Source organism: Cajanus cajan, chromosome 10 (assembly GCF_000230855.2).
Source record: "Cajanus cajan strain Asha chromosome 10, NIPB_CcT2T_4, whole genome shotgun sequence".
In the NCBI taxonomy this organism is placed as follows: Eukaryota; Viridiplantae; Streptophyta; class Magnoliopsida; order Fabales; family Fabaceae; genus Cajanus; species Cajanus cajan.
This window is the reverse complement of record NC_138526.1, coordinates 42159406-42183131: the sequence shown is the minus strand read 5'-3', so window position 1 is coordinate 42183131 and position 23726 is coordinate 42159406. Positions and strand designations below refer to the sequence as shown.

Below are 23726 nucleotides of genomic sequence, written 5' to 3'. Positions count from 1 at the left end.
AACGGCGTTCATTATCGAAACGACCAATTATTGCTACAGGGTGATGCCGTTCGTGTTAAAAAATGTTGGCGCCACCTATCAGCGTTTAATGAATAAAATCCTTAGCGACCAGATCGGCCAAAGCATGGAGGTATATGTCGACGATATGGTTGTAAAGTTGAGGGACGTCTCCGCACACGAGGGAGACTTAGCCGATGTGTTTCAGGCGCTTCGGCAACACCGAATGAGGCTTAACCCCGAGAAATGTGTGTTCGGAGTCTCGGGTGGCAAATTCTTGGGGTTCATGTTGTCCAACCGAGGAATTGAGGCAAACCCAGAAAAATGCCAAGCTATCTTGGACATGAAAAGCCTTAGTAGTTTGAAGGAGGTTCAGAAGCTAACAGGTTGGCTTACTTCGCTTTCCCGCTTCCTCCCTTGCTTGGCCGAGATAGCCAGGCCCATCCTACTTCTACTTAAGAAGACAAAACGGTTTAGATGGACCGAAGAGTGCGAAGATTCTTTTCGGCAGTTCAAGGAACGTCTTAGCACGCCCCCAATACTGTCTAAACCGGTCGGCAGCCTAGACATGATTGTCTACTTAGTAGTCTCAAGTGACTCGATAAGTGCCGTCATGGTACAAGAGAACCAGGGCAATCAACAACCAGTGTATTTTATCAGCCGGGCATTGCAGGAAGCCAAACTGCGCTACCAGTTGTTAGAAAAGTGGCTTTAGGGCTCATCTACACTGCCCGACGGCTGAGACAATATTTCCAAAGCCACAAGGTAGTCGTCTGAACCGATTGCCCGATTACAAAAGTGCTCCGGAAGCCCGAAATTGTTGGCCGAATGATGGCATGGTCGGTCGAACTCTCTGAGTTCGATGTGTCGTTTGAGCCGAGAGGTCCCATCAAGTCGCAATACCTGGCCGACTTTGTCAACGAGTTAACCCCTCCAGGATGTTTCGAGGACGAGCCGTGGACCATGCATGTCGACGGGTCCTCTAATGCCCAAGGTAGTGGTGCCGGGGTAATCCTTGCTAGCCCCTCAGGTATCATAGTCGAACAATCCCTTCGTTTCGGCTTCCGGGCATCCAACCATCAAGCGGAGTATGAAGCTTTGCTAGCCGGGATGAGATTAGCGACTGAGATGGGTGTGAAAAAGGTTATATGTTGGACCGATTCCAAAATTGTGGCCGAACAGGTCAATGATAATTTCCAGGTCAAGGATTCAAACTTGTTACAATACTATCACTTGTTCCAGGGACTCAAGGATGGTTTTAGTGAAGTTCAGGTACGACATATCTTGCGTATCAACAATGAACAAGCCGACCAGTTGGCTCGGCTCGCCAGCAGCCGAAAGCCGGGGCAGTTGCGAACAACCATCCATCTTGAGATTTCTCCAAGTGTGACTGCTGAGTGCATGATGACCAACATAGAAACGCCGACCTGGATGACCATGATCCAGAATTTCATCATCCACGGAAATTTGCCAACTGACCCGATGCAAGCAAGAAAAGTACGAACGCAAACGGCTCGTTACTCGGTGGTGGACGACGAGCTTTATAGAAGGGGATTCTCCACCCCATTACTTAAATGCGTCAATGATCAGCAAGCCGATTACGTGATGAGAGAAATACACGAGGCTATATGCGGTTCTCACTCAAGGGCGCGAACCTTGGCGGCGAAACTCCTACGAGCTGGTTATTATTGGCCGACTCTAAAGGGCGATTGCGCCGAGTTCGTCAAAAAATGTGTGCAATGCCAAAAGCACGGAAACCTCATCCACGCCTCGGCCACCGAATTACATAGTATCAGCTCACCGTGGCCGTTCGCCTTGTGGGGCATAGACATACTTGGACCATTTCCCATAGCAAAAGGCCAGGTCAAGTTCCTCCTGGTCGCGGTGGATTACTTCACGAAGTGGATAGAGGCCGAACTGCTTGCCTGCATCTCCGCCGCCAACGTTCAGAAATTCGTGTGTAAGAATGTGGTTACTCGTTTCGACATCCCGTACACCATCATCTCGGACAACGACCTTCAATTCACTGAGAAAAAGTTCAACTCTTTTCTTGAAAACCTCGGCATTCGGCACCGGTTCACATCAGTTGAACATCCTCAATCAAACGGGCCAGCCGAGGCGGCCAACAAAGTAATACTGACGAAATTAAAGAAGAGGTTGGGTTCGGCAAAATGAGCATGGGCTGAAGAATTACCGGAAGTCCTTTGGGCATACCGATGTACACCCCAATCAACCACCAAGGAAACACCTTTTCGCCTAGCATACGGCGCGGACGCTATGATTCCGGTTGAGGTCGGTGAACCATCATTCCGCCGGCAGCACTTCAACGAAGAGTCCAACGATAACTCACTCCGCGCTGAGCTCGATGTCCTAGACGAAGTGAGGGAGAAGGCATAGATTGTGGCCGAGGCGTTCAAACAGCGAATGAGCCCACGCTTTAATTCCAACTTAAAGCCGAGGACATTCCATGAAGGCGATCTTGTTTGGAGGGCAACTGGATCGGCAAGATGCAACTCTGCCGAAGGGAAGCTATTAGCCAACTGGGACGGCCCGTTCCGAGTACGACATGCTCTCCATAATGGAGCGTACAAGTTGGAAGAACTGTCCGGCAAGGTCCTCCCGAGAACGTGGAATTCGACCCATTTGAAGATGTACTGTAGTTAGTAAACTCATGTATTTGCACATCAAGTTTGTAATATGGTGCACTCTTTTCCTTGACCGATCTTTTTTCCCCTTATAAAATCGTGAAAAGGGTTTTTTGGTCGGCAAGGTTTTTAACGAGGCATCAATTCATTAATGAATATACATCCTGAGTACCCAAGATTGTCACTTAAACGTTTAACCATTACTTTTACAAGTCTTCCCTCCCGAGATTACTCTCGGCCAAGGACGTGGCTTAATTACTTTTACAAGTCTTCCTTCCCGAGATTCCTCTCGGCCAAGGACGTGGCTTAATTACGTTTACAAGTCTTCCCTCTCGAGATTCCTCTCGGCCAAGGACATGGCTTAATTACGTTTACAAGTCTTCCCTCCCGAGATTCCTCTCAGCCAAGGACGTGGCTTAATTACTTTTGCAAGTCTTCCCTCCCGAGATTCCTCTCAGCCAAGGACGTGGCTTAATTACTTTTACAAGTCTTCCCTCCCGATATTCCTCTCGGCCAAGGACGTGGCTTAATTGCTTTTACAAAAGCCTTCCCTTCCGAGATTTCTCTCGGCCAAGGACGTGGCTTAATTACGTTTACAAGTCTTCCCTCCCGAGATTCCTCTCGGCCAAGGACGTGGCTTAATTACTTTTACAAGTCTTCCCTCCCGAGATTCCTCTCAGCCAAGGACGTGGCTTAATTACTTTTACAAGTCTTCCCTCCCGAGATTCCTCTCGGCCAAGGACGTGGCTTAATTGCTTTTACAAAAGCCTTCCCTCCCGAGATTTCTCTCGGCCAAGGACGTGGCTTAATTACGCTTATGTCTTCCCTCCCGAGATTCCTCTCGGCCAAGGGTGTGGCTTACTTCTTTGGTTAAGTCAATTTACTTCTTCGAGCATATTGTTTAATACAACAAATGAAGGAAACCAAACACTGAAATTTCATTAAAGGGCTCTATCGGCCCAACAAGTACATTAAAAAGGCTCTGACGGCCCGTTACAAAAAAAAAAACAAGGAAAAAACCTAAGACTCCACCTCTGGTTCCCCCTGGACTGGACCATCCTCCGGCACCTCCTGCTCGTACGCCGTCTCTTCTTCATTTGGCCCCACCTGTCGAGCCGGCGCCTCCTCGTCGGCTTGTTCATTAGCAGGAATGGCCGACAGGTCCACTAACTCCCCCCCGAAGAAGTCTTTGGTAATGTCCAGGTGGAAGTCGGGGGGGAACCTTCCATAAAAGGAGGCTTGCCGAGCCGCTTGCACAAAATCGACCTGATGCTAAGAAAGTACCTTGTTGCGTGCTTTCTCCTTGTAGGCCCCGAAAGCTACTTTCTCAGCCTCCAACTCCTTAGCCAGCACAGCTGCATTCTCCGTCTCGGTTTTCAAAGACAGTTCAAGATGTTGGACCTTCAGAGCTAAGTCGTCAGCCACGCGCCCTAGGCGGTCCATCTTGGCCTGAAATTTAGCGTTGGTCGTTTGCGCATCGGTCAAAGCAGTTAAAGTTTCCTACAACGACTTCTCCTGCTCATATAGTTGCCGGCGCAACCTGTCGGCCTTGGGATTCGGCTCCATCACGATGCTTTGAGCCAAAGCCACCGCTCGCACTTGGAGCTCGAAGAAGAAGTTCCACTTCTGGGCCGGACTCATACGGCTCAAAACCCCCTGACCTGATGCCGAAGTCAGGTATTGGCTAAGGAAATCCTGAGCATTGACGTTAGCCGCCAAGAAGTTCGGCTCCACCAGACCTTGTGGAACCGGCAGGGTCGCCAAACGCGGTTGATTGGCTGGATGACCACGATCAACGGCCCGGGCTTCCTTGGGCCTTCTTTTTTCAGCCTGGGGCTTAGACGGACCCTTGCCCCCTTTCCTCGCCTTGGTGGCCAGCTCGGCTCTGCCACCTTGGGGAGCAGATTGATTCCCACCCACGCGCCCTTCGGCCGGGGTCTTTGTCACTGTGGCCGCAGCCACTCAGTTTCCGATCAGTTGTCGGATATCCAGATCATCGCTTCCAAAGCTTGCCATGATACCTACACATCATTAGTCAAAATCAATGATAACGTAAGAATTCAAATAAGTAGGAAGGTTACTATACCAATCAATTCCTCCGCTATGTTGGCCGATTCAAACAACCGAACCAAAGGTCGGCACGGCAACGGCCGAGGTAGCTTCTCCAAAAAATTTAAACTCGCCCTCTCTTTTGGGGACATCTGGGACTTCGACACCGTGTCGTATTTTCGTGGCTTCCGAGTCCAGTATAGTGGGAAAAGCGGCTTCCCTTCGGCATCAAAAAAGTACTTATTCTCCATGGCTGGCCGGATCATCACCTTGATAAATCCCACTTTGAATTTCTTGTAGGAAGTTGTAAAAGGTTGTAATAAACAATCGCCATGCTGAACCAGTGACAACTATTTAACTTTCCTAGTCAGCCAGGACGAATAATAATATAGAAACAGATGAGGGGTAGGTTGGATGCCGAGCGCCAAACATAGCTGCCGGAAACCCTGCATGGTCGCCCAAGTGTTCGGGTGGAGTTGGCTCGGGGCCACGTTCAGAAGCCGAAGTATACCCGCAAAGTAACCATCAAAGGGAAGCGTCACGTTCAAATCTCAGAACATGTAGTCATATACATAAAAGAATTGGTATTTGTATGTTCCTTGGTCCAGGTAAACAAAATCAGGGTTTGGCCCTCCATCGCTTCGGCACGGCTGGAAGAAGATAGGAGAAGGCTCCTCTTATTCTGGAAAGGTCAGGAATTTCACGGCCGAGACAAAAAACGCTATAGAATTCCTGTTAGTGTAGCGCGAGTAGACACTGCCAACCTCCCCATGTACCCACGAATAACCAGGGGTTTCTATGGGTGGAAAACGCCGAGAACCCGACCTGACCTTGTGCGTCGCAGGCCGGCCATCAGAAATTATAACCGACGAAGATTCGTCGCCGCTTGGAACCTGTTCGGTCCTCGAACGGTCGCCATCTCATCTGACCCATTCGACGCCGAAGCCGATTCGTTCTGTCGACCCAGCTCGGAGTAAGGTCCGGTGCCGGAAGAGTCACCCGTATCCCCAGAGGAGTCAACCTGAACAACATCTATATCTGCCATAATAACGTACCTCGAAGTGAAGCTTGATCGGTCTTGCTAAAAGGAAATGCTTGAACGCTACAGCTGCAACGCGATTTCGGCTCGGAGCAAATAAGAAATACATATCTCTTGGGTCCCCACCACACACCTATTTATAGGCCTTTCTCATATGGATTTCAAACGCCACACCCCCTGATCACCGTTGGATCATTCTAATCCAACGGTTCACAAACAGCAACTCTTCGCTTACCATCATTAATATCCAACGGTTACGAACCCAACGGTCACAACACTTCATATTACCACAGTTAATACCTAACAGCTGCGTGTCCAACGGTCACAACTCCTCATGTTCCAACCCAACCGCCATAATCCAATCATCACGCTTAACCTTTACGTCGTTTCACTCCTAAAGGCTAGGGGGCTTGTGTACCGGAGGGGTCGTATCGGTCACGTGGACCAACACGTGTCGTCCCGTCAAACACCCACGCGAACTCAGGACATGACTACGTATATGGTCTTTAATGGTGCTTAACGTTGGCTCGGCCTGTGGCCGAAGGCCGAGAAGGTTCAACAGCAACATTGGTTCATAAAAGCCATAGCAACACGAGAAGGCTTCATGTGTCCCTACGTATCGGACCGGCCTAAGGCCGATAGCTAAGGATGACCCATCGCGCACCTATCGGTCCGGCCAAAGACCGAGGACAATCAACACCCCGTCTTAGTCTATCGACTCGGAAAGGAGCCGATAGATAAAGGCAAGGATTACGGAAATAATCACAATTAACGAGAACAAACGCACGATTAAGGTATAATCAGTCGATTAACGTCATATTACCTAATTTGGTAAGCTTCAGAAGAGGCCCACTACGGGCAGGGCCCATCAAAGATAGTATAAATAGGTCGCTCATAACGAGGTACGTCACTATTCATTTATTACCCTAGAAAATCATTTTTGTCCTGACTTAAGCGTCGGAGTGCCTTTTGCAGGTACCTCCCCCCTCCAGAACATCCACCTAAAGTCCACGTTCGACCCTTCTACCCACCAGAAGATTACGGGTGTGCCCTCAGACAAGTACACTACTCACTCCTAATAGCAATTATCACCTTTTTTTTTTATCGGTAAGAAAGTAAAAGCACAAAAAAGTACAAACTATATATCCTTTAATGTAACAATAACAAGTACCAAGAGCTTCTGCCATAAATTGGAGAGATACATAAGGAACGAGGGCAACTGTTCCATGTTACAATTTCATCTTCAGAAAAGGAGCCTTGCCTTGCCAGTCAGCTATCACAGATTCACAAGCATTGTCTTCTCTATAATTTGTTGGATGCATACCTTCTAGATAAAGGAGAGTAGATGACAGATCTTCAAGATAATGCCTGCATAAAGATGTTATTTAATCATAACTTGTTGAACAAGTTCGATTGCAGCTAGTGAACCGAATCACACATCACATTACGAAATCCTTTGCTCCAAGTGAGATAGAGACCATAATACAGACCAAAGAGCTCCACATTCAAGTTGGTAGTGATGCCACGTTCCCCGAAGAACCCTATAATTCATTGATCAAGTCAAGTCGAAAATTAAGAGTGTAAACAAGTGATGTTAGATTGAATTTGATCTTTATTAAGCTTAAATCCACTTAAATATAATGGGTTAGATTAGGTTAGAATTTTGTCCAAACAATCCAAATCAACTAAACTAGAATTAGGTTAGGTTGGATTATGTAATAAAGTTGATTATATTTTAATTTTAAAAAAATAAAAAAAAATTAGAATTGGATAAGTTGAGTTAATGCGTGCATCTTGCTCGCTTACATGCATACTAAAAATTATGTATCAATACATTATAAGTGTACAAATTTAAAAATTGAATTAAAATTATTTAATTAAAAATAAAGTACCAAAATCTTAAATTAAGAATGAAAATAGGATTAAAACTCAATTTAACCTTTTTTATTTATAATTTTAGTCTTTAACTCTCATAACTTATTTAATAAAACATTTTTATAGAGCATCTAATTATATAGTTAATTATTTTTCATGATTAAATTTTTTTTCTTTGTTTAGAAAAACCTTTTTTCTATGACTTTTACATCATTCTAGCTATCTAGCATAATAGTCAAGACAAGTGAATTAAATGATAGAAGACTTTAATTACTATTATTCAACTCTCCCTTTTTTATAATAAAACATATTTTTATTAGACATATGTTTTATACGACTAAACATTATTATTCAGCTCACTTATTTCTCATAATAATACATGTTCTTCTTCTTATTATTATATATATATAAGTATATATAAGAATGATTTACTTATTTTAAAAATAAATTTATCTAAACTTATTTCATTCAATATCAAATTTTAATAATTAAATCATTTAATTAAAAATTATTAATACATATATCAAATTTATAAATTTATAAAAAAATTTAATGATTATAAAATAAAATATTAAATAATTTCTAATATTTTTAAAAAATTTTAAATTTAATAAAATGTATTAAAAAAAATAATTTAATAGTTGGGATTGAAACAATATAAAAATTATTTTATTTTATATAAAAAAATTTATAATCTAACACAAAAAAAAAATGAAATGTAAAATAACAAGCGTAAAATGATTGAAAGATATGACAAATAACAGTGTTATATTAAAATAGTCATAAAAAATTGTTATATGAATAATATATTTTACTAATTTATGTTTCATAGTGAGCTTTAACTACAAAAAAAAAATGTGTTATTTATGGTAGTTATTTTGGTAGTTTCTAGCGGTCAGAAACCGCCACAAATAGCATTATCATGTCATTAATAACTATCAGATCTACAGTTGACAAAAATCGTTTGTGGCAGATATTTTGTAAACATTGGATGTGGGCGTCAAAAAATTCAATCACGGTTTTAAATTGCCAAAAAATATATTTTTCAGTTGTCTCACGTTTTCTAACAGTCTAGATTCAAGAAGAAGAAAAAACTATATAAGTAAATTAATTTAAAAAAAGGTATATATAAAAATGAAAACGAAGGTAAACCCAACAGTGAGTTCATGAAATCCAACAGTGAGTTCAAAACTTGGTCTGCTGCTTCATGAAAAGATTTGTCCAGCCTTGGATAAGGGACCATAACAACAGACCTGCATGAAATGTACCAAAAAATATAAAGAAATTGAAGATAATACTCCAATTGCACAATGTATTCATGCTTAATCAAAATAACATGCAACTAATTGGTAAGACATAGGAATGGGTAGCTAACTAAAATATCACCACAACTGGGTAGTATAAGGGACTACACTAAATGCCTTCTTAGCTTGACATCATGACCGAACAAATCATTATTCATTTTTAGTTACCTATAGAGTTTTGTCACTTAATGTTTTACCCTTTTCAAATTTAAAATTATATTATATATACTTTGCTCATGAGTCAGAGCCAGACTGATAGAGTTTATAAAATCCACAACTAATTTGTGAATTAGCTCCAGTCTTGAGCCGTCTGACAATCTCTAGGCTAATTTCTATCCTTCATGAACTAAATAGTGTAATATAATTTTTTAGAGTAAAAAATCAATCACCCTTGACTCCTGGAGGTTAACCATAGTATGTAATTTAGTAAATATTAAATTTAATCGATACAGATAAAAGGTTACAGAAATGACAGGAACCTTCATTTTTGTAACGTGTAAATTGTGACAAGCAATCATACTACACAGTTCTTTCACTAACTATCTGACTTGTAAAAGAAAATCAATTGCAGCTTAAAATTAGTTGAGATTCAAATTTAGCAATTGCAAGGACATACAAGAGAGTGGAATCCATTACCCAGCTTTAGATATTCGTATGTCACAGTTTCTAAGGCCTTAAACATGCATATGTAATAAACATACTATTATATCAGCAGAGTCATGCACTCCACATACAAGGGAGAGAGAGAATCAAAGGAGCCTGCTGAACATATAAACATTAAAATGATGCAATCTGTCATAACTGTTAGGTGGAAGAAATTGTTCTAATTAAAGAATGCAAAGATTTCATCAATTCTAGATCAGCGAATTGCTTGTGCATATATTTTATAGACTATATAACGTGCAAGTAATAATGCAGGGTCTTAAACTGATAGATCTAGCACTAAATAATCCACCCATTCTACTAAATGCCGAGACATTTTGGCAACCATAGGCTGTTACATTCAAATTTTAAAATATGAAAAATAAAGATATCATTCAATGCTTCAACCCACTTACATTCCTGCATTCTTAGCTACGAGAACTCCTGAGGGCGCATCTTCAAAAACAAGAATGTTACAAGGATCTACAGGTCCACCCTGTTGACAATCATCATTAACAACAACATCAATGTGTGATTGCAAACTTGACAAGTCAGAAATACAATAAAATGAACCCAAATTCAAATTCAAATTGAAAGTAGGAAAAGAAGGCATCTTTAATCCTTTATTCTGCAGAAATTGTCAACAAGTGCACCACATTCATTAATTGGTAGTATACCTCAAATCTCTTGGCTGCAGCAAGAAATCCATCTAGGGAAGGCTTTGAGTTCATGATGTCTTTGAGTTTTCAATTCAAAATGTCGCATGTGAGAACTGTAGGGCAATTCTCAAAACAACTTTGCATCAAAAATCCTTCAAATTTCAGAATAGATTGAGCCACACATCCAGCTTAACATTCATCCATGCTATTTCCCTTATTGTTCCTTAAAAACTCAACATTCACTACTATAGAGAATAGTCAGATAGATGTACAGCTATTAATAAAAGTAACTTAAAACTTGAACCAATTTCTTATCACAATCTGCTATGCTACTTGGACCATACAGTTATCAACACTGATAATATATAAAGCCAGAATAAAATTTGCATCCAACTGTTTTAATTTATATTCTAATTATTGAAAAACTACAAGAGAAGTTTTCATTAGAAACCAACAAGTAAAATTTATGATACCACTAAAAATTAATATAATTCAAAGGAAGTGACCTGTCTAATCTATCTGTTCCTGCTAATAACAACAGATTTGGAACAAGACATGACAAAAATATATCTGAGAGGCCTTCATACCTGTAAGAAAAACTATAAACTGTTTAATGGGACGATAAATATACCATGAAAGCTACTTTCAATTTGATGGCAAATTTAGCCTAGTTCTCTCTGTCTAGAATCAAGTAATCATATTTTGCATTACAAGAAAGTATATTAATGATTCAACATACAATTATCAAACACCCCCCCCCCCCCCCCAAAAAAAAAAATTGGGAAAAGAAAGAGCCAATATTCATTGTTTTATGTGATTGCTTTGTATAGAAACCCATAGCCAAAATCCAAATACATAACAATCACAAGTGAAGCCCCAACCAATCCACCTCTTACTTAGAACACATATAAAAAGTCATTGGTTCATTCAAATTTAGTATTTGTAACTGTTGTTAGCAGCAAAATCAAGATAAAACATAACCAGCCTTTCCAATATTGTTGAGTCTCCAGCTAAGTTCGATAAAGATAACTGCAACATCAAATCAACACCACACCAATCAAACAATAAACTAAAAATAAAGCCAATGTAACTAGCTTGTTTAGAATGGAAAAGGGAACAATATTATATTTTGAATTATTCTACCAATGTAATGAAAGGCTAAGAGAAGCACTAACCATTTCTTTGAATCATCATACTTTAATGTGGCAAGGACTGATACACGACCAGAATCAATATTTCTTAAAGAGCCACCCCAAACACTCCATTCAATCTTCACAAAAATCATTCCAACTCAAGTCAAAATTCAACAGAATAAATGAAACAACAGTGAAGCATTACTTAAACCAAGAGCTTACATTACATAGGTACATTAACGTGAGAATTTCATGTAAATGTTTCAACATATTAGTCAGGAGCAACACTGATAGGATCCTAATCTTATCACACACAAAAAAAAATTTCTTTAATTTTTTCAAAAAAAAATCAAATCCAAATCTGTGACTAGAGTAGATAAATAACGTTGAGATCCAAGTAGCCAAAAAGAGAAATATAAAAAACAATTTAAAAAAAAAAAAAAAAAAATTGTGTGAAGTAATATAATTTACCTAACCAAATCGATGATGTTGTTAATTGGAATAAAAATGAGCTTGACAAAAAAAACCAAAGAATCCCATCACGATGAAACCAATTGCGATATGCACGGCAACCTTGGAGAATTCTAAAATACAAAATTAAAGGCAGATTCCCATGTGAGTGCCAAAGGAAGATTCTGCGCCTTTGAAATCATTCACAATCCTCATGAAATCACTCGCAAATTGAACAAAGAAACCATTAAATTCAATTCCATTTCAAAGTATTTCATCCAAAATACCTGTAGAGGCATCCAAACGCTAAATTATCGCGATTGTTGGAAACGTTGGCCTTCGAATTCGTCCAAGCTTAAATGCATGACTTTCTCAAACCGAAACCATTGAATCTGCCTCTCTGTACTAATGAGTCTATCCAAGCTCAAACGTGCCGGTGAAGAATTTAATTTGAGAAGAAGAATTTTGAAAAAAGTGTGAGAGAAAGAGAACCGTGAGTGCTCGAAGGATAAACAAGTTCTTTATTTTTATTTTTTTTAAAATAATAAAAATATATATTTTAATTAAGGTAGTTACGTGGCAAAAATGTAATTTTTTTTAGCAATTAAAATAACTGCTAGAATTATAATATTTTGTGATGGATATTTTAATACCCTAATTTGTATAAATTAATCTATAAACCTGAAACAATATTTAAAAAATTAATGCATAACTGTAAACTTGTAATAAGATGCATGCATCCTAAAAGAAAAATAAAAGAGAGGAATACCTTACTAGAGATTTTTGAACACAACATCCAAACAGAAATAATATGTAGGCAAGATATTGTGTGCCACACACTACACATGCAGTACAAGCAACATGACATCTATTTATCGAATAATATATTTATTTTGCTAAATGTTGTATTCAATAGGAAAGCAGATCATGAATGCATTGATAAGAATAGAATACTAGTTTATGCACCAGCTTCATATGGCAAAAGAAAAAATGATGAATATATATGATTTTATTATCTGACAATACCCTCATTGATGATAAACTATCAGGAAGTTTCAGGGAACGACATTGTGATGGTTCATTTATTTCTGTCAGCTTCCAAATCCTAGATTTATCCATAGCTTCATCAACAATTCTAGGTTTCACATCAGCTAAACTTCGAGTATCATTATTCTACAAAAAAAATGAAGAATACAATTAAAAACAAAAGGAGAAATAGAGTCCTCATTCATTACCAGATTTATATGTGGAAAAACTCACAATCCCAACCATGGCTGCTACTGGAGGAGCTCTATCAGCAAGGCTTGTTCCAACAGTCACATTGCTAGAAGGAAAAGATCCAAAAGAAGGTGCCTGAATTTAACATGAAGGATTTAGAACATGTACTTGAAGAAGATTAACTAAATACTAAAAGTTTTACCTTCACAACAACGGCAGAAGCAACTCTAGAAGCATCAAATGTACGATTCTCCACTGTCCGAAGCAGCCTAATTCCTAATTCCTTCTGTATTAGCTAGAATTTTAACACCATTGTCATTTGTTGAGACAGCCATCAGTATTCCATCCTTGTTAAATCTAATATAGGGGGAAGCCTGCAGATTTCAAATACTATGTGTAGCACATAATAAAACGGGGAAAATATATTAAATTCCTACATGAACAGGACAGAACAGAATGCCTTCCTTCACCAATAAGGGATTAATTTCAAACAATCCAACAACCCTACCCCTTAGGCCTAAATCAGAAAAGTTATGCACTCAAAAAATTCACACCCAGGGACAACATAAAGCTGTAAAAACAACAACCAACCAACCTCAACGAGATGGCACTACGTGGATCAAACAACACTATCAGGGCAGCATAGAGACATAACACGTAGTAGTAAAATAGTTTTACAGCGTATTCATTTAATTAGCATATACCAAACCCAACTTAGAGCCCATTTGTTTTAAATTTGAATGGAACTAGTTCTAATAAAATCAATTTGAATGGAACTAGTTCTATTTGGGATGTATGTCCAAATTAATCTGAATATCATATTTTACATTGAAATGTCTGACAGAGGGAGGAATTGATTTTGCACGACTCCCAATCAGGTACTTAATATATGTCAATGCCAAACAAACTCAGGATGTTAGAACATAATGAAGAACAGCTCCCTAAGCTGTTTCCTAATCAAAACCAGTCCCCTTCTCAGTAAAGCTTCACTTTTTGGGTTGCATAGATGATTCTTTTGCACACACAACTGATTTAGATAACAAACATTTTCAAATCGTACACAATAATAATAATAATCTCCGTTAACCAAGACAGGTTGTTCGTTCATATAAACATTAGAGCAAGTTGCTACAAACAAATAACAATATCAAATCAGAGCTGCATCATATGGGAGAAGGTAAAAGTAACACTAATACCAAGTAGAAATTCAAACTCACCATGAAATAAATAAAGGGAAAGAGTGATGCCACAGGCAACATTGTATTGAAAAACAGATATGATTATTTGAAAATATAGGATATGGTGTAAGATACATATTTAGATATGTATAAAATATAGAAGAATGCACTCAACCAACCAACCCAGCCACTCTGCATGTCCACCCATAATTGTCGCTAAGTGGCTTACTAGAAGTCTGAATATCCCTTCTTTCTTACCAAGGATATGGATCCATAATGTGATAAGTTTACCCATTTATTGGGATTGATTGTAGTGTCTCCTTGACTTTCAGATACATGTGTGAGAATGCTAAAATTGAGGCTACAGTGTAAGTTAGTGTTGCTTGCAAACTAATGATCCATAAACCAATTATTTAAAATAAAAGTCAAAAGAAAGGACAAATGGATGAAAGGGAAAAGTTTGTTTCACACTTTTACCATTCTAATAACATTAATAGCTCCGTGCTTTCGTAGACACAATGGTGAACCATAATGTTGTTATCTGCAAGGAGATCACTACACTGCCTGCATCAAATTAATGGCATACATGTACCTCGTTGTTAGTTCAAGTGTTTGTTCTTTCATCTTTTCTACTTCTAAAATTGTCGATTATGCATGTTAAGGTAAACTTGATTGAACACTTTCTAATAATGCATGGTTCAACGATAAAATTATTTTTTTATTATTAATAATTTAAAATAATAAAATTAATTTATAAGTAATTATGTAAATAAAAATTAAATTAGATAATTATCCACGAAATTACCCACGAATGTGTCCGTGGGTAATTATTTTTTATTAATAATTTATGTTAAAAATAATAAAATTAACTTATAAGTAATAATGATAAATAAAAACTAAATTAGATAAAAAAATTTAAAAATATATAAAATTCTTATAATTAAAGAAAAGTCTCTACAAACGTTATGATACAATAAAGACATTTGTGTTTTATATATAGAAGTTAATTATTCTTTAATTAGCTACTAATTTTCATTTAATATATATTTATACAAATTTTAAATATGATTTATTGATTTAACTATAATATTTATTTATATATATAATTTATTATAAATTTTAATTATAATAAATAAAAATGTCACTTGTGAAATACTCAAACTAAAAGATTAATATTTTTTAATTTAGATAAAAATTATAAAATTATATTATATTGTAATTTGTGAAATATACTGGAATGAAAGGGATCCAAAGATTGTACAAGTATGAGATTATATGGTTGAAGATGACTTAAAGGAATTAATTTGTACTATTTATACCAATGAGATGCATCTACTCTTTGGTAGCTTATTCCTTAAGAACTTCACAGTTAAGTGTGCTTGACATGGGGTAATTTAGGGATGGGTGATCTGGGAAGTTTTCCAGAAAAATGTGCAAGTGACAACAAGGCACGCTGAAAAGTCTTGTGTTAATTCATGAGGTTTGTGGGGTCAATCTTTGATCCTAAAAGCATACGAATATCTCAAAAAGGGTTACCCATGGAGAGCTCTGATTGGTGAAGGGTTTTGACCAACGAGGAGTTGCATGAAGTGTCATGGAGTGGAGCTGCTGAAAGGTCAGATATGAGAGATGGTTGCACTAAATAAGGATGTTATTTAATATAATTTTGAAATAATTTTTTAAAAATATTATCAACAATACCCATGGATAAAATCCGTGGGTAATTACCCACGAATAATCCGTGGGTAATTCCGTCGGAAAGTTACCCATGGATTATAATCCATCGGTAAATGTTTCAGACGAGCAATTTTCTGACGGATTATTGTCCGTTTGTAATCCGTCGGAAATGAAGTGTCACCCATGGAGTTTTTGGATTACCCACAGATTTTGGTCGTCTGTATTTCAAAATTTCTTGTAGTGTATGTGCCTATACTTTATTGCAATATTATTGATGACCCTCCAATTGGTGCGCATCCTCCATTTGCCATATTTCTTTGGTACCAAAAGAACAGGGATGACACAAGGGCTAAGACTCTTTTGAACCTAACCCTTCTTCAATAAGTTATCAACTTGAGATTCTATCTCTTTGGTCTCTGGGAGATTAGTCCTATAGGCGGGCCTATTTGGAAGACTTGCCCCGAGTATGAGATCTATTTGATGTTCTATCCCTCCTAAAGGTGTAAATCCACTTGGGACTTCTAGAGGGAATAGGTCATCAAACTCTTTTAAAAGCATTTGAACCTCTTAAGGTAGAGACTCGAGTTCATGACTAGTGGAAGCTAGTGTCTCTTTGAAGTAGATAAGGTATAAAGGTTGTTCACACAAAAGTATTCTTTTAATATCATTTTTTAGTGAGAAATGACTTTGGAGAACAACTTCCTTAGAGGAAACACTTGCCTCTAAGTTTGATACCTTTTCTTCCCATTCTATATTCTTCAAGGGAAGATCTTTTTTTTGCTTTTGTTTCTCTCTCTCTCTCTTTCTTCTCTCTTGGCTTTCATTTTGATTTAATCCTCACTCACTTGTGAAAGTGATAGAGGACACAAAACAATTTTCTTACCCAAGTGATGGAAACTTATTTTATTAGTCAGGCCATCATGAATGATTTTCTTGTCAAATTGCTAAGGTCTCCCAATTAGAATATGACTAGCATCTAATGGCACTATATCCAATAAAACTTCATGTTTGTACTTGCCAATCACTAGTACAAAAGGGATAATTTACGTCTGTTATTTTAAGCTTTTTATGTTAGAAAAAAGTCCAACAATAATGCAGGATACGTAAATTTATGTCGGCTAGTAAATTTACGTTGGTTGTGATAGTCGACGTAAATTTACGTTGGACATTGCCAAGACCCGACGTAAAAAAGTTGTAAACAAAAAAAAATATAATGAGTGCACACAGAACGAGCCATTCTACTTGGAGAACAAATCGTTCTGCTTGAAGAACGAGCCGTTTTGCTTGAAGAACGACCATTCTGATTGGAGAACGGGTCGTTCTGCTTGGAGAACGGGTCGTTCTGCTTGGAGAACGGGCCGTTCTGCTTGATTTTAACTAATATATTAATAAATGATGATCCACCCAAATACGAAGAAGAGGATAATATTAACTAATATATTAATATATCAATACATACATTTATTTTCAACAAATTAGCTAATATATTAAGAAAAGATTTTCCAAACTAACCTCAAACGTGAGCCCAATGCAATCGGTAAAAAACTCAAGAATCACCCAAACGCCCAAACATACACTTAGATGCAATGCACTCAAACAAAATATTAACTCAAAAGACTCGTTTTGCACATACACTCAAAGCTCTATTGTTTAAATATTGACGCGTACGCGAAGAAGAGGAAGTGGCGCGGGAGAAATTTGTAGATATTTTACGTCAGACCTCATAGGGGCTAACGTAAATTGGAAAATCTACCTCTGACACAAGCTATATCCGACGTAGATTTTCAAATTTACGTCGGCCCTTATGAGGTCTGACGTAAAAATCTTGATTATAATTTTAAAAATGCCAGCGCATTTTTTTAACGTCGAATTTTTCTTTGTCCGACGAGAATACAGTGATGTAAATTCCATATTTTGTACTAGTGAATGGAGATGGGTATATTTACTTGTTGGTTGACTACAATACCTCATATAGGGACCCGATATCTCTATCATTGTCAACTGGCAGAGTCTATGATCCATCCAAAGTATTTGAGCTAGAGTAAATGGTTATCACCTTGAGTATGACTTCCAACAATGACCTACAAGCTCAATGCCATCCCTTCGGTCGACTATACACCAACTACTCCCTATGGTCATATCTCTTGCCCCTAGATATAAAAGGAAATTATAGTGTGCAAAGGTTTATGTATAGTTAATTTCAAGCAAGTGTGGAATTTAAACAAATATGTTAATATTAAAGTCATACTAAACAAACAAATATTTACAAACAAGGTAAAATGGGTAAAAATTTAATTATTATTTTTATTATGCCAAATTCATCATTAAATGGGCTTGACCCTTTTTAAGCTTCCCAAGTGGAGTCTCCATCTGTTAGAACTCGAAAAATTTTGATATTTCCCGTAGATGGTTTGGACTTGTCGTAACCCGAAAAATTTTAGTCTTACGACTAATGGTTTAGACTTCTAATTGAAAATCTCATTAATTATGGAATGCCTGGAAACCAGACCAATCCCTAATTAATGGTTTTGAAAAATAGGTTTATGGAGTTGCCACCAATGTTTTACTCAACATTGGAAAAAGAAAATATTTTTGAAAATCCAATGATGGCCTTAATAACCAAAATTGGTTTGGGGGTCGGTTATGTGTAGGGAATGTATTAAGCACCCCTACAACGCCCTAAATCGGTACCCTATGATGAAGATAGCATGATAAGAATTAACAATTTAAATATTTAGTCCCCTTTATGAATGGTTATTTACATACTTAAATTTAAATTACTGATTCATCCTTAGATGTCTACATGGTTGTCTTTATTATAACAATATTTAAAATAAAAGAAGTAGAAGATGGAGAAAGAGATGGAGAAAAAGATTGATGAATAATACCTCATAGCAAGCTTTATTAATGTTCTCAAATATGGGAGACTTGAGGCAATTTTTGGCTGTCTTACACACTATATAAATGTCTCATAGATCTCAACAAATACAAAAAGAGAGAGAGAAAAAGGAATTTCGAGCTATATGGGGCGTTAAACAGATCTTTCCCGCCCTAGGAGTAGTGCCCGAGTCTACTATTTATAGACGTCAGAGCTAACTAGAATGACCCATTCTAGTTTCAGAACGACCCATTCTGGATCAATTTGTTATGAGTTAAATTTGAATCTGGAATAGCCTATTTTAATGTCAGAGCGACTTGTTCTAGATTTGAACTTGACTCATAAAAAACTATGAATGACCCGTTCTGGCCTGTTCTCATCTAGGGTTTCTAGAACTTTTAGTAGTTTGAAAAGGCCCGTTCCAGATTTGGAACGTCCAGTTCTGGGTTACTAAATCAAGCTTATTGGGCTTTGGGTCTTTTAATGTCATATCATTTCATTTCTATGCTTCGGGAGCTCCTTTTCTTCAAAATAGAAGTCCGTTCTTTGTTTGTAGGTCCAGACAAAATTAGGTGTCTACAAGACTTTGTTTTGAAAATCTCATCAATTCAGGAATGCCCAAGGGCCAAACTAATCCTTCACCAATGGTTTTGAAAAGAATTCGAAGAAGTCACCACCGATATTTTACTCAAAACATTGGAAAAAAAGAAAAAAGGTTTTCAAAAATTAATAATGGCCTTTATAGCTAGAATTAGGTTCAAGAGTCAGTTACGCGTAGGGAAGGTATTAAGCACCCCATAGCGGCCTAACTTGGTACCCTATAATGAATTTAGCATAATAATAAATATAATTAAATATTTACCTCTTTTATTATGCTCACAATAATTTATATTACATGTTATTTACAGAATAAAAATATCTACCATTTACATGATTTTTTATTTATTTATTGCATACAAAAATTAATAAATACAATAATAAATAAAATAATAATAAAAGAATGGATAAAATAATTAATAAAAGATAATAAATTTTGAACCTTCGAAGCAAGCTTTCACTAGTGCAAAAAAGGGTATTTACGTCACCCAATTTACGTCGAAAACAATAAACACCGACGTTGTAAAAACGCGATGGCAGTTTCGTAATTAAGTGGAGACGACGTAAATGTGGGAATTAACGTCGCAGTCTCATACTGCGACGTAAATTTACGTCGGACCACCTCTAGTCCGACGTAAATTTACGTCAGAACGCCCATAGTCCGACGTAAATTTACGTCGGAACAACGAAACCCGACGTAAATTTACGTCGGAACAACGAAGCCCGACATAAAAATGGCCCTATATTCCCCACCTTCGTATTTTCCATTCCGGCGCTCACAATTTACAAACAACCTCTCTCATTTTCTCTGAATTTCTGAGTCTCCCACTGCGTTTATTGCTACATTCAACGTATCCAAGTCTCTAAGTGTCTGCACGTTGGTTGTTTGAGGTTAGTTTGTTGTCCCCGTAATTATTTTGTTTTTTTTTTTGCTATTTGTTCCGCTGGAACGACCCGTTCTCCTTGCAGAACGGCCCGTTCTCCTTGCAGAACGGGCCGTTCTCCTTGCAGAACGGGTTGTTCTGCAAGCAGTACGGGCCGTTCTGCAAAGAGAACGGCCCGTTCTGCTGGAAATTTGTTGTTGTAATTTTTTGATCTGGAACGGCCCGTTCTAGTTTTAGTACGGGCCGTTCCAGATGCATTAAAGAAGAGTTTTAGGCATTGACCTTTAGGGAAAACATTCCAACCTAATAGGTTTCTGTTTATGTATTATTTATTTTTTTATTAGTTATTTTGTTGCTATATTATTATTATCTTTTTTACTTTATTTGTCTATTCAGTTAATTCATTGTTTTAATAATGACAGTTTAATTTTTTCAGGATTATGGAGGATTCTGGGTCTGGCAGTGGAAGGAGGGAAGGTAGATCTGTCACCCGATTGTCTGGGTTGACAGCTGGGCGCATTGCCAAGGAGAGGACACCGGTTGAGGTGGATCCTCGTTCTGGAAAGGCATCAGGCCCAAATGCTGCCAAGTTTAAGAGCTATTTGGGAGTCCTAGCTCGACGACATGTTTCTATTATCATTCCATCATGGGATGACGTTCAGGAGGTTGACAAGAACCTCATGTGGCAGGATATTCAGGTATATACTTTCACATCCTTTCAATATTATATAACTAAAATACATTATTTATTATTTGTTGTTATTTTCATAGCAAAATTTTGACATTCCCAACACTGAGGGCATGAGGAGGAAGATGTTATCTGCCCTTGCCACCAGGTGGAGAGACTTCAAGACTTTCTTGACACGGGAGTATGTATTTGGAGAGCGCCAAAATGAGACTCCCTGTCTAAAGTACCAGATCACTGATGAGGAGTGAATGCAATTTTGTGCCACTCGATTGGACCCTTCGTGGCAGGTTAGTTATTGATAACTTTTACATTGACACAAATACTTAAGGTACATTTTAATTTATCTCATTTTCTTTTTTGTATTATTGCAGGCTAAAAGAATAGCTGCCCAAGAACGACAGGCCAAGAATGATGCACCCCATCTATTGTCAAAAGGGGGATATGAAAGAAAAAAAAAGCAAATGAAGAAGGCTAAGGCACAGGCAGCAGGGGTTGAGGATGCTGACCGTGTAGAGTCACCTCCCCGCCATGAGATGTGGATAGCAGCCCGGACAAAACCAGATGGGCAAATGACTTCTGAGTCTGCAAGAGTCGTTGCTAGTAAAATAGTAAGTAAAAATATACAAACTAAGACTCTTCATTTCAACTCATTTAATTCATAAGAATTTTTAGTCTTTCTTATTGTTACAGGAGGGTTTAGTTGAGCAGAGCACCCATGGCTCATTTGTTTCTGATGGTCGGAATGATATCCTCACAACGGCCATAGGAAAGCCAGAGCACGGAGGTCGTGTGCGTGGTGTTGGTGGTTCTTGGAGCCACCGAGATTTCTTTGGTGGCCGATCATCGAGGAGCACTGTCAACTCTTGCAGTCAAGAGGTTATACAGGAATTGGAGCAGAGATTGAAGATGGAGTTTGAAGAGAAACTGAAGAATATTGGAAAACAGTTTGAACAGAAGTTTGAACTTTTGGCTCGTTCTCAGCAACAGACTGTAGTTGCTCATGATGGTGTTCGATTCAGCACTAAAGGGAGTTGTGCTGCTCCAGATCCCTCACCGGATCAGACTCACACTGATGTACCAAACCAGTGTGAGTTATATGTTGAGGATGACCCCCCACGGTTAGTGGCTATTGCCTGAGTATTTGAGGGTGGCTCAACCATCCATGGTGTCCCTCTACAGCCAGACTGGACACGGGTTGTGGTTGACCAAGTTCAAGATGCTGCTGCTCCAGTGCCTTTGCCCAATATAGAGGTTCAACTAGTGGGGCAGGCAACCGGCACATTCTTAGCTTGGCCAAAACGTTTGGTCATGCCGCTTTCAGCACGGGCAAAGGTAATTATATTATTGCTCTTTTAGATTCTTATAATTCTATTATTGTTTAACTAATTTTGATTATTTCTTTAGGATTTTATCAATCGTGGCAAGGAGGTCATGAGAGAACCTCATGTTCATGATGCCAATATCGCAGAAGCTGAGGATGATCTCATATCTATGCTTATAATCAAATTACCACGAATAAAGAAGCATCCAATTCAATTGCAGTGGGACATTAGAGTTTTTGGAGTTGATAGCTCTGATGTTCCACTATACATATCTCTGCCTGATGCATTAGAGATTGTTGGGGGAAACTGCATGTTAAATATATCTGTCATACAGTTGTGGGCCATGTAAGTCATATTTTCTTTTATGAGTCTAAATTTACAATAATTACATTTAACTTATAATAATTATTTGTGTTAGGTACATGGATAAATTGAGTGTGGAGCAAGAACAAGCAGAAGTATATGGATTTATTGAGCCTCAATCCATCCAAAAATCAGGAAACACTCAGGTCCAGATCCAACAATATATGCAAACATGGATGAGTGACTCAAGAAGACATATATACATGGCTCCATACATTGACGGGTTAGTTTTTTAATTGGTTTTTTAATCATGGTAATTTTTTAACTGATTTGTTTGTCATACAATGTAGGTCCCATTGGCAGTTAATGGTAATCATTCCTAAGGAATATACCGTAGTGTGGTTTTGTTCACTTCATCGAAAACCAAGCCATGAAATTAAAAGCTAATTACATGGGTAACTAAAATTTTTTCATTATGTTTTAAAACTAATTATATATATTGGCTAACATTTGTTTTTATTTCAATTAATTAGAATCGTGTCTAGAGCTAATATATTAATTGGAAGAGCCAGATCATCAAAGTCATTGCATTTCATATACCCTAAGGTTAGCAAATAAATTCATACAATCAATAATATTTAAATTTATTGACTTTGGAATTAATAGTTATTTGTTTCTCATTTTAGTGTAATAAGCAACAAGACTCGTTTGAATGTGGCTATTACATCATGTATTGGATGAAAGCCATAGTTTCTGCGGGTATTATTGATTCTTGGGCGCAGGTAATTCATATCAAAATTTATTTAACTATATTTACCTTTAGAATAATTAACATTGCATATTAATGACACTTAAATTACCCTTTCAGGTCTTTCAAGATCCATCTCCATTGCCCGAAGATGAGTTGCTCAAGATAAGAGAACAATGGGCAAAATTTTTTCTAAGTTTAGTTAGTTAGATATTATGTTTATAGTTTGATAGTTAGTTAGATATTATGTTTATAGTTTGATAGTTAGTTAGTTTAGTTAGTTAGATAGCATTGACAAACATGTTTTATAGCTTTTTTAGGATAATAGGATTTACATTGTCATAATTTATGTTTTTTAAGATTTATATATTATTTTCTTTTTGTCATTCAATTTTGAAATACAATTTGAATTTCTATTCTGGACTGCCTGGTTTAGAGTT

The 23726-nt window shown here is 37.7% G+C and overlaps 2 protein-coding genes and 1 long non-coding RNA gene across 9 annotated transcripts; 2 read left to right on the top strand and 1 right to left on the bottom strand.

Moving 5' to 3' along the window:
* Nucleotides 1-828: 828 nt before the first annotated feature.
* On the top strand, nt 829-2172 carry LOC109810380 (uncharacterized). The gene has a single exon (XM_020373834.2). The coding sequence runs from the start codon at nt 829-831 to the stop codon at nt 2170-2172; it is 1344 nt and encodes a 447-aa protein (XP_020229423.1).
* A 4689-nt stretch (nt 2173-6861) lies between these two features.
* LOC109810338 (uncharacterized) lies at nt 6862-13363 on the bottom strand. 6 transcript variants are annotated; one of them, XR_014430122.1, is made up of 9 exons: nt 13214-13361; nt 13054-13146; nt 12081-12966; nt 11815-11927; nt 11566-11646; nt 11386-11480; nt 10229-11239; nt 9968-10047; nt 8606-8858 (listed from the first exon to the last, which is right to left on the bottom strand). It is a non-coding gene; the product is annotated as an uncharacterized LOC109810338 (long non-coding RNA). The 6 variants fall into 6 exon arrangements; XR_014430123.1 differs by having other exon boundaries at nt 11566-11641; XR_014430118.1 differs by lacking the exons at nt 11566-11646; nt 11815-11927 and adding an exon at nt 6862-7098 and having other exon boundaries at nt 7169-8858; nt 13214-13363.
* Nucleotides 13364-20242: 6879 nt separating this feature from the next.
* Nucleotides 20243-23075, top strand: LOC145952884 (uncharacterized). 2 transcript variants are annotated; one of them, XR_014430385.1, is made up of 4 exons: nt 20243-20923; nt 20997-21521; nt 21604-22245; nt 22318-22371. XR_014430385.1 is itself a non-coding variant. In XM_083065978.1 (3 exons), the coding sequence occupies exons 2-3, from the start codon at nt 21375-21377 to the stop codon at nt 22048-22050; spliced, it is 594 nt and encodes a 197-aa protein (XP_082922104.1). In that variant the 5' UTR covers nt 20243-20923; nt 20997-21374; the 3' UTR covers nt 22051-23075. The 2 variants fall into 2 exon arrangements, 1 of the variants encoding a protein (XP_082922104.1); XM_083065978.1 differs by having other exon boundaries at nt 21604-23075.
* The last annotated feature ends 651 nt before the right edge of the window (nt 23076-23726 follow it).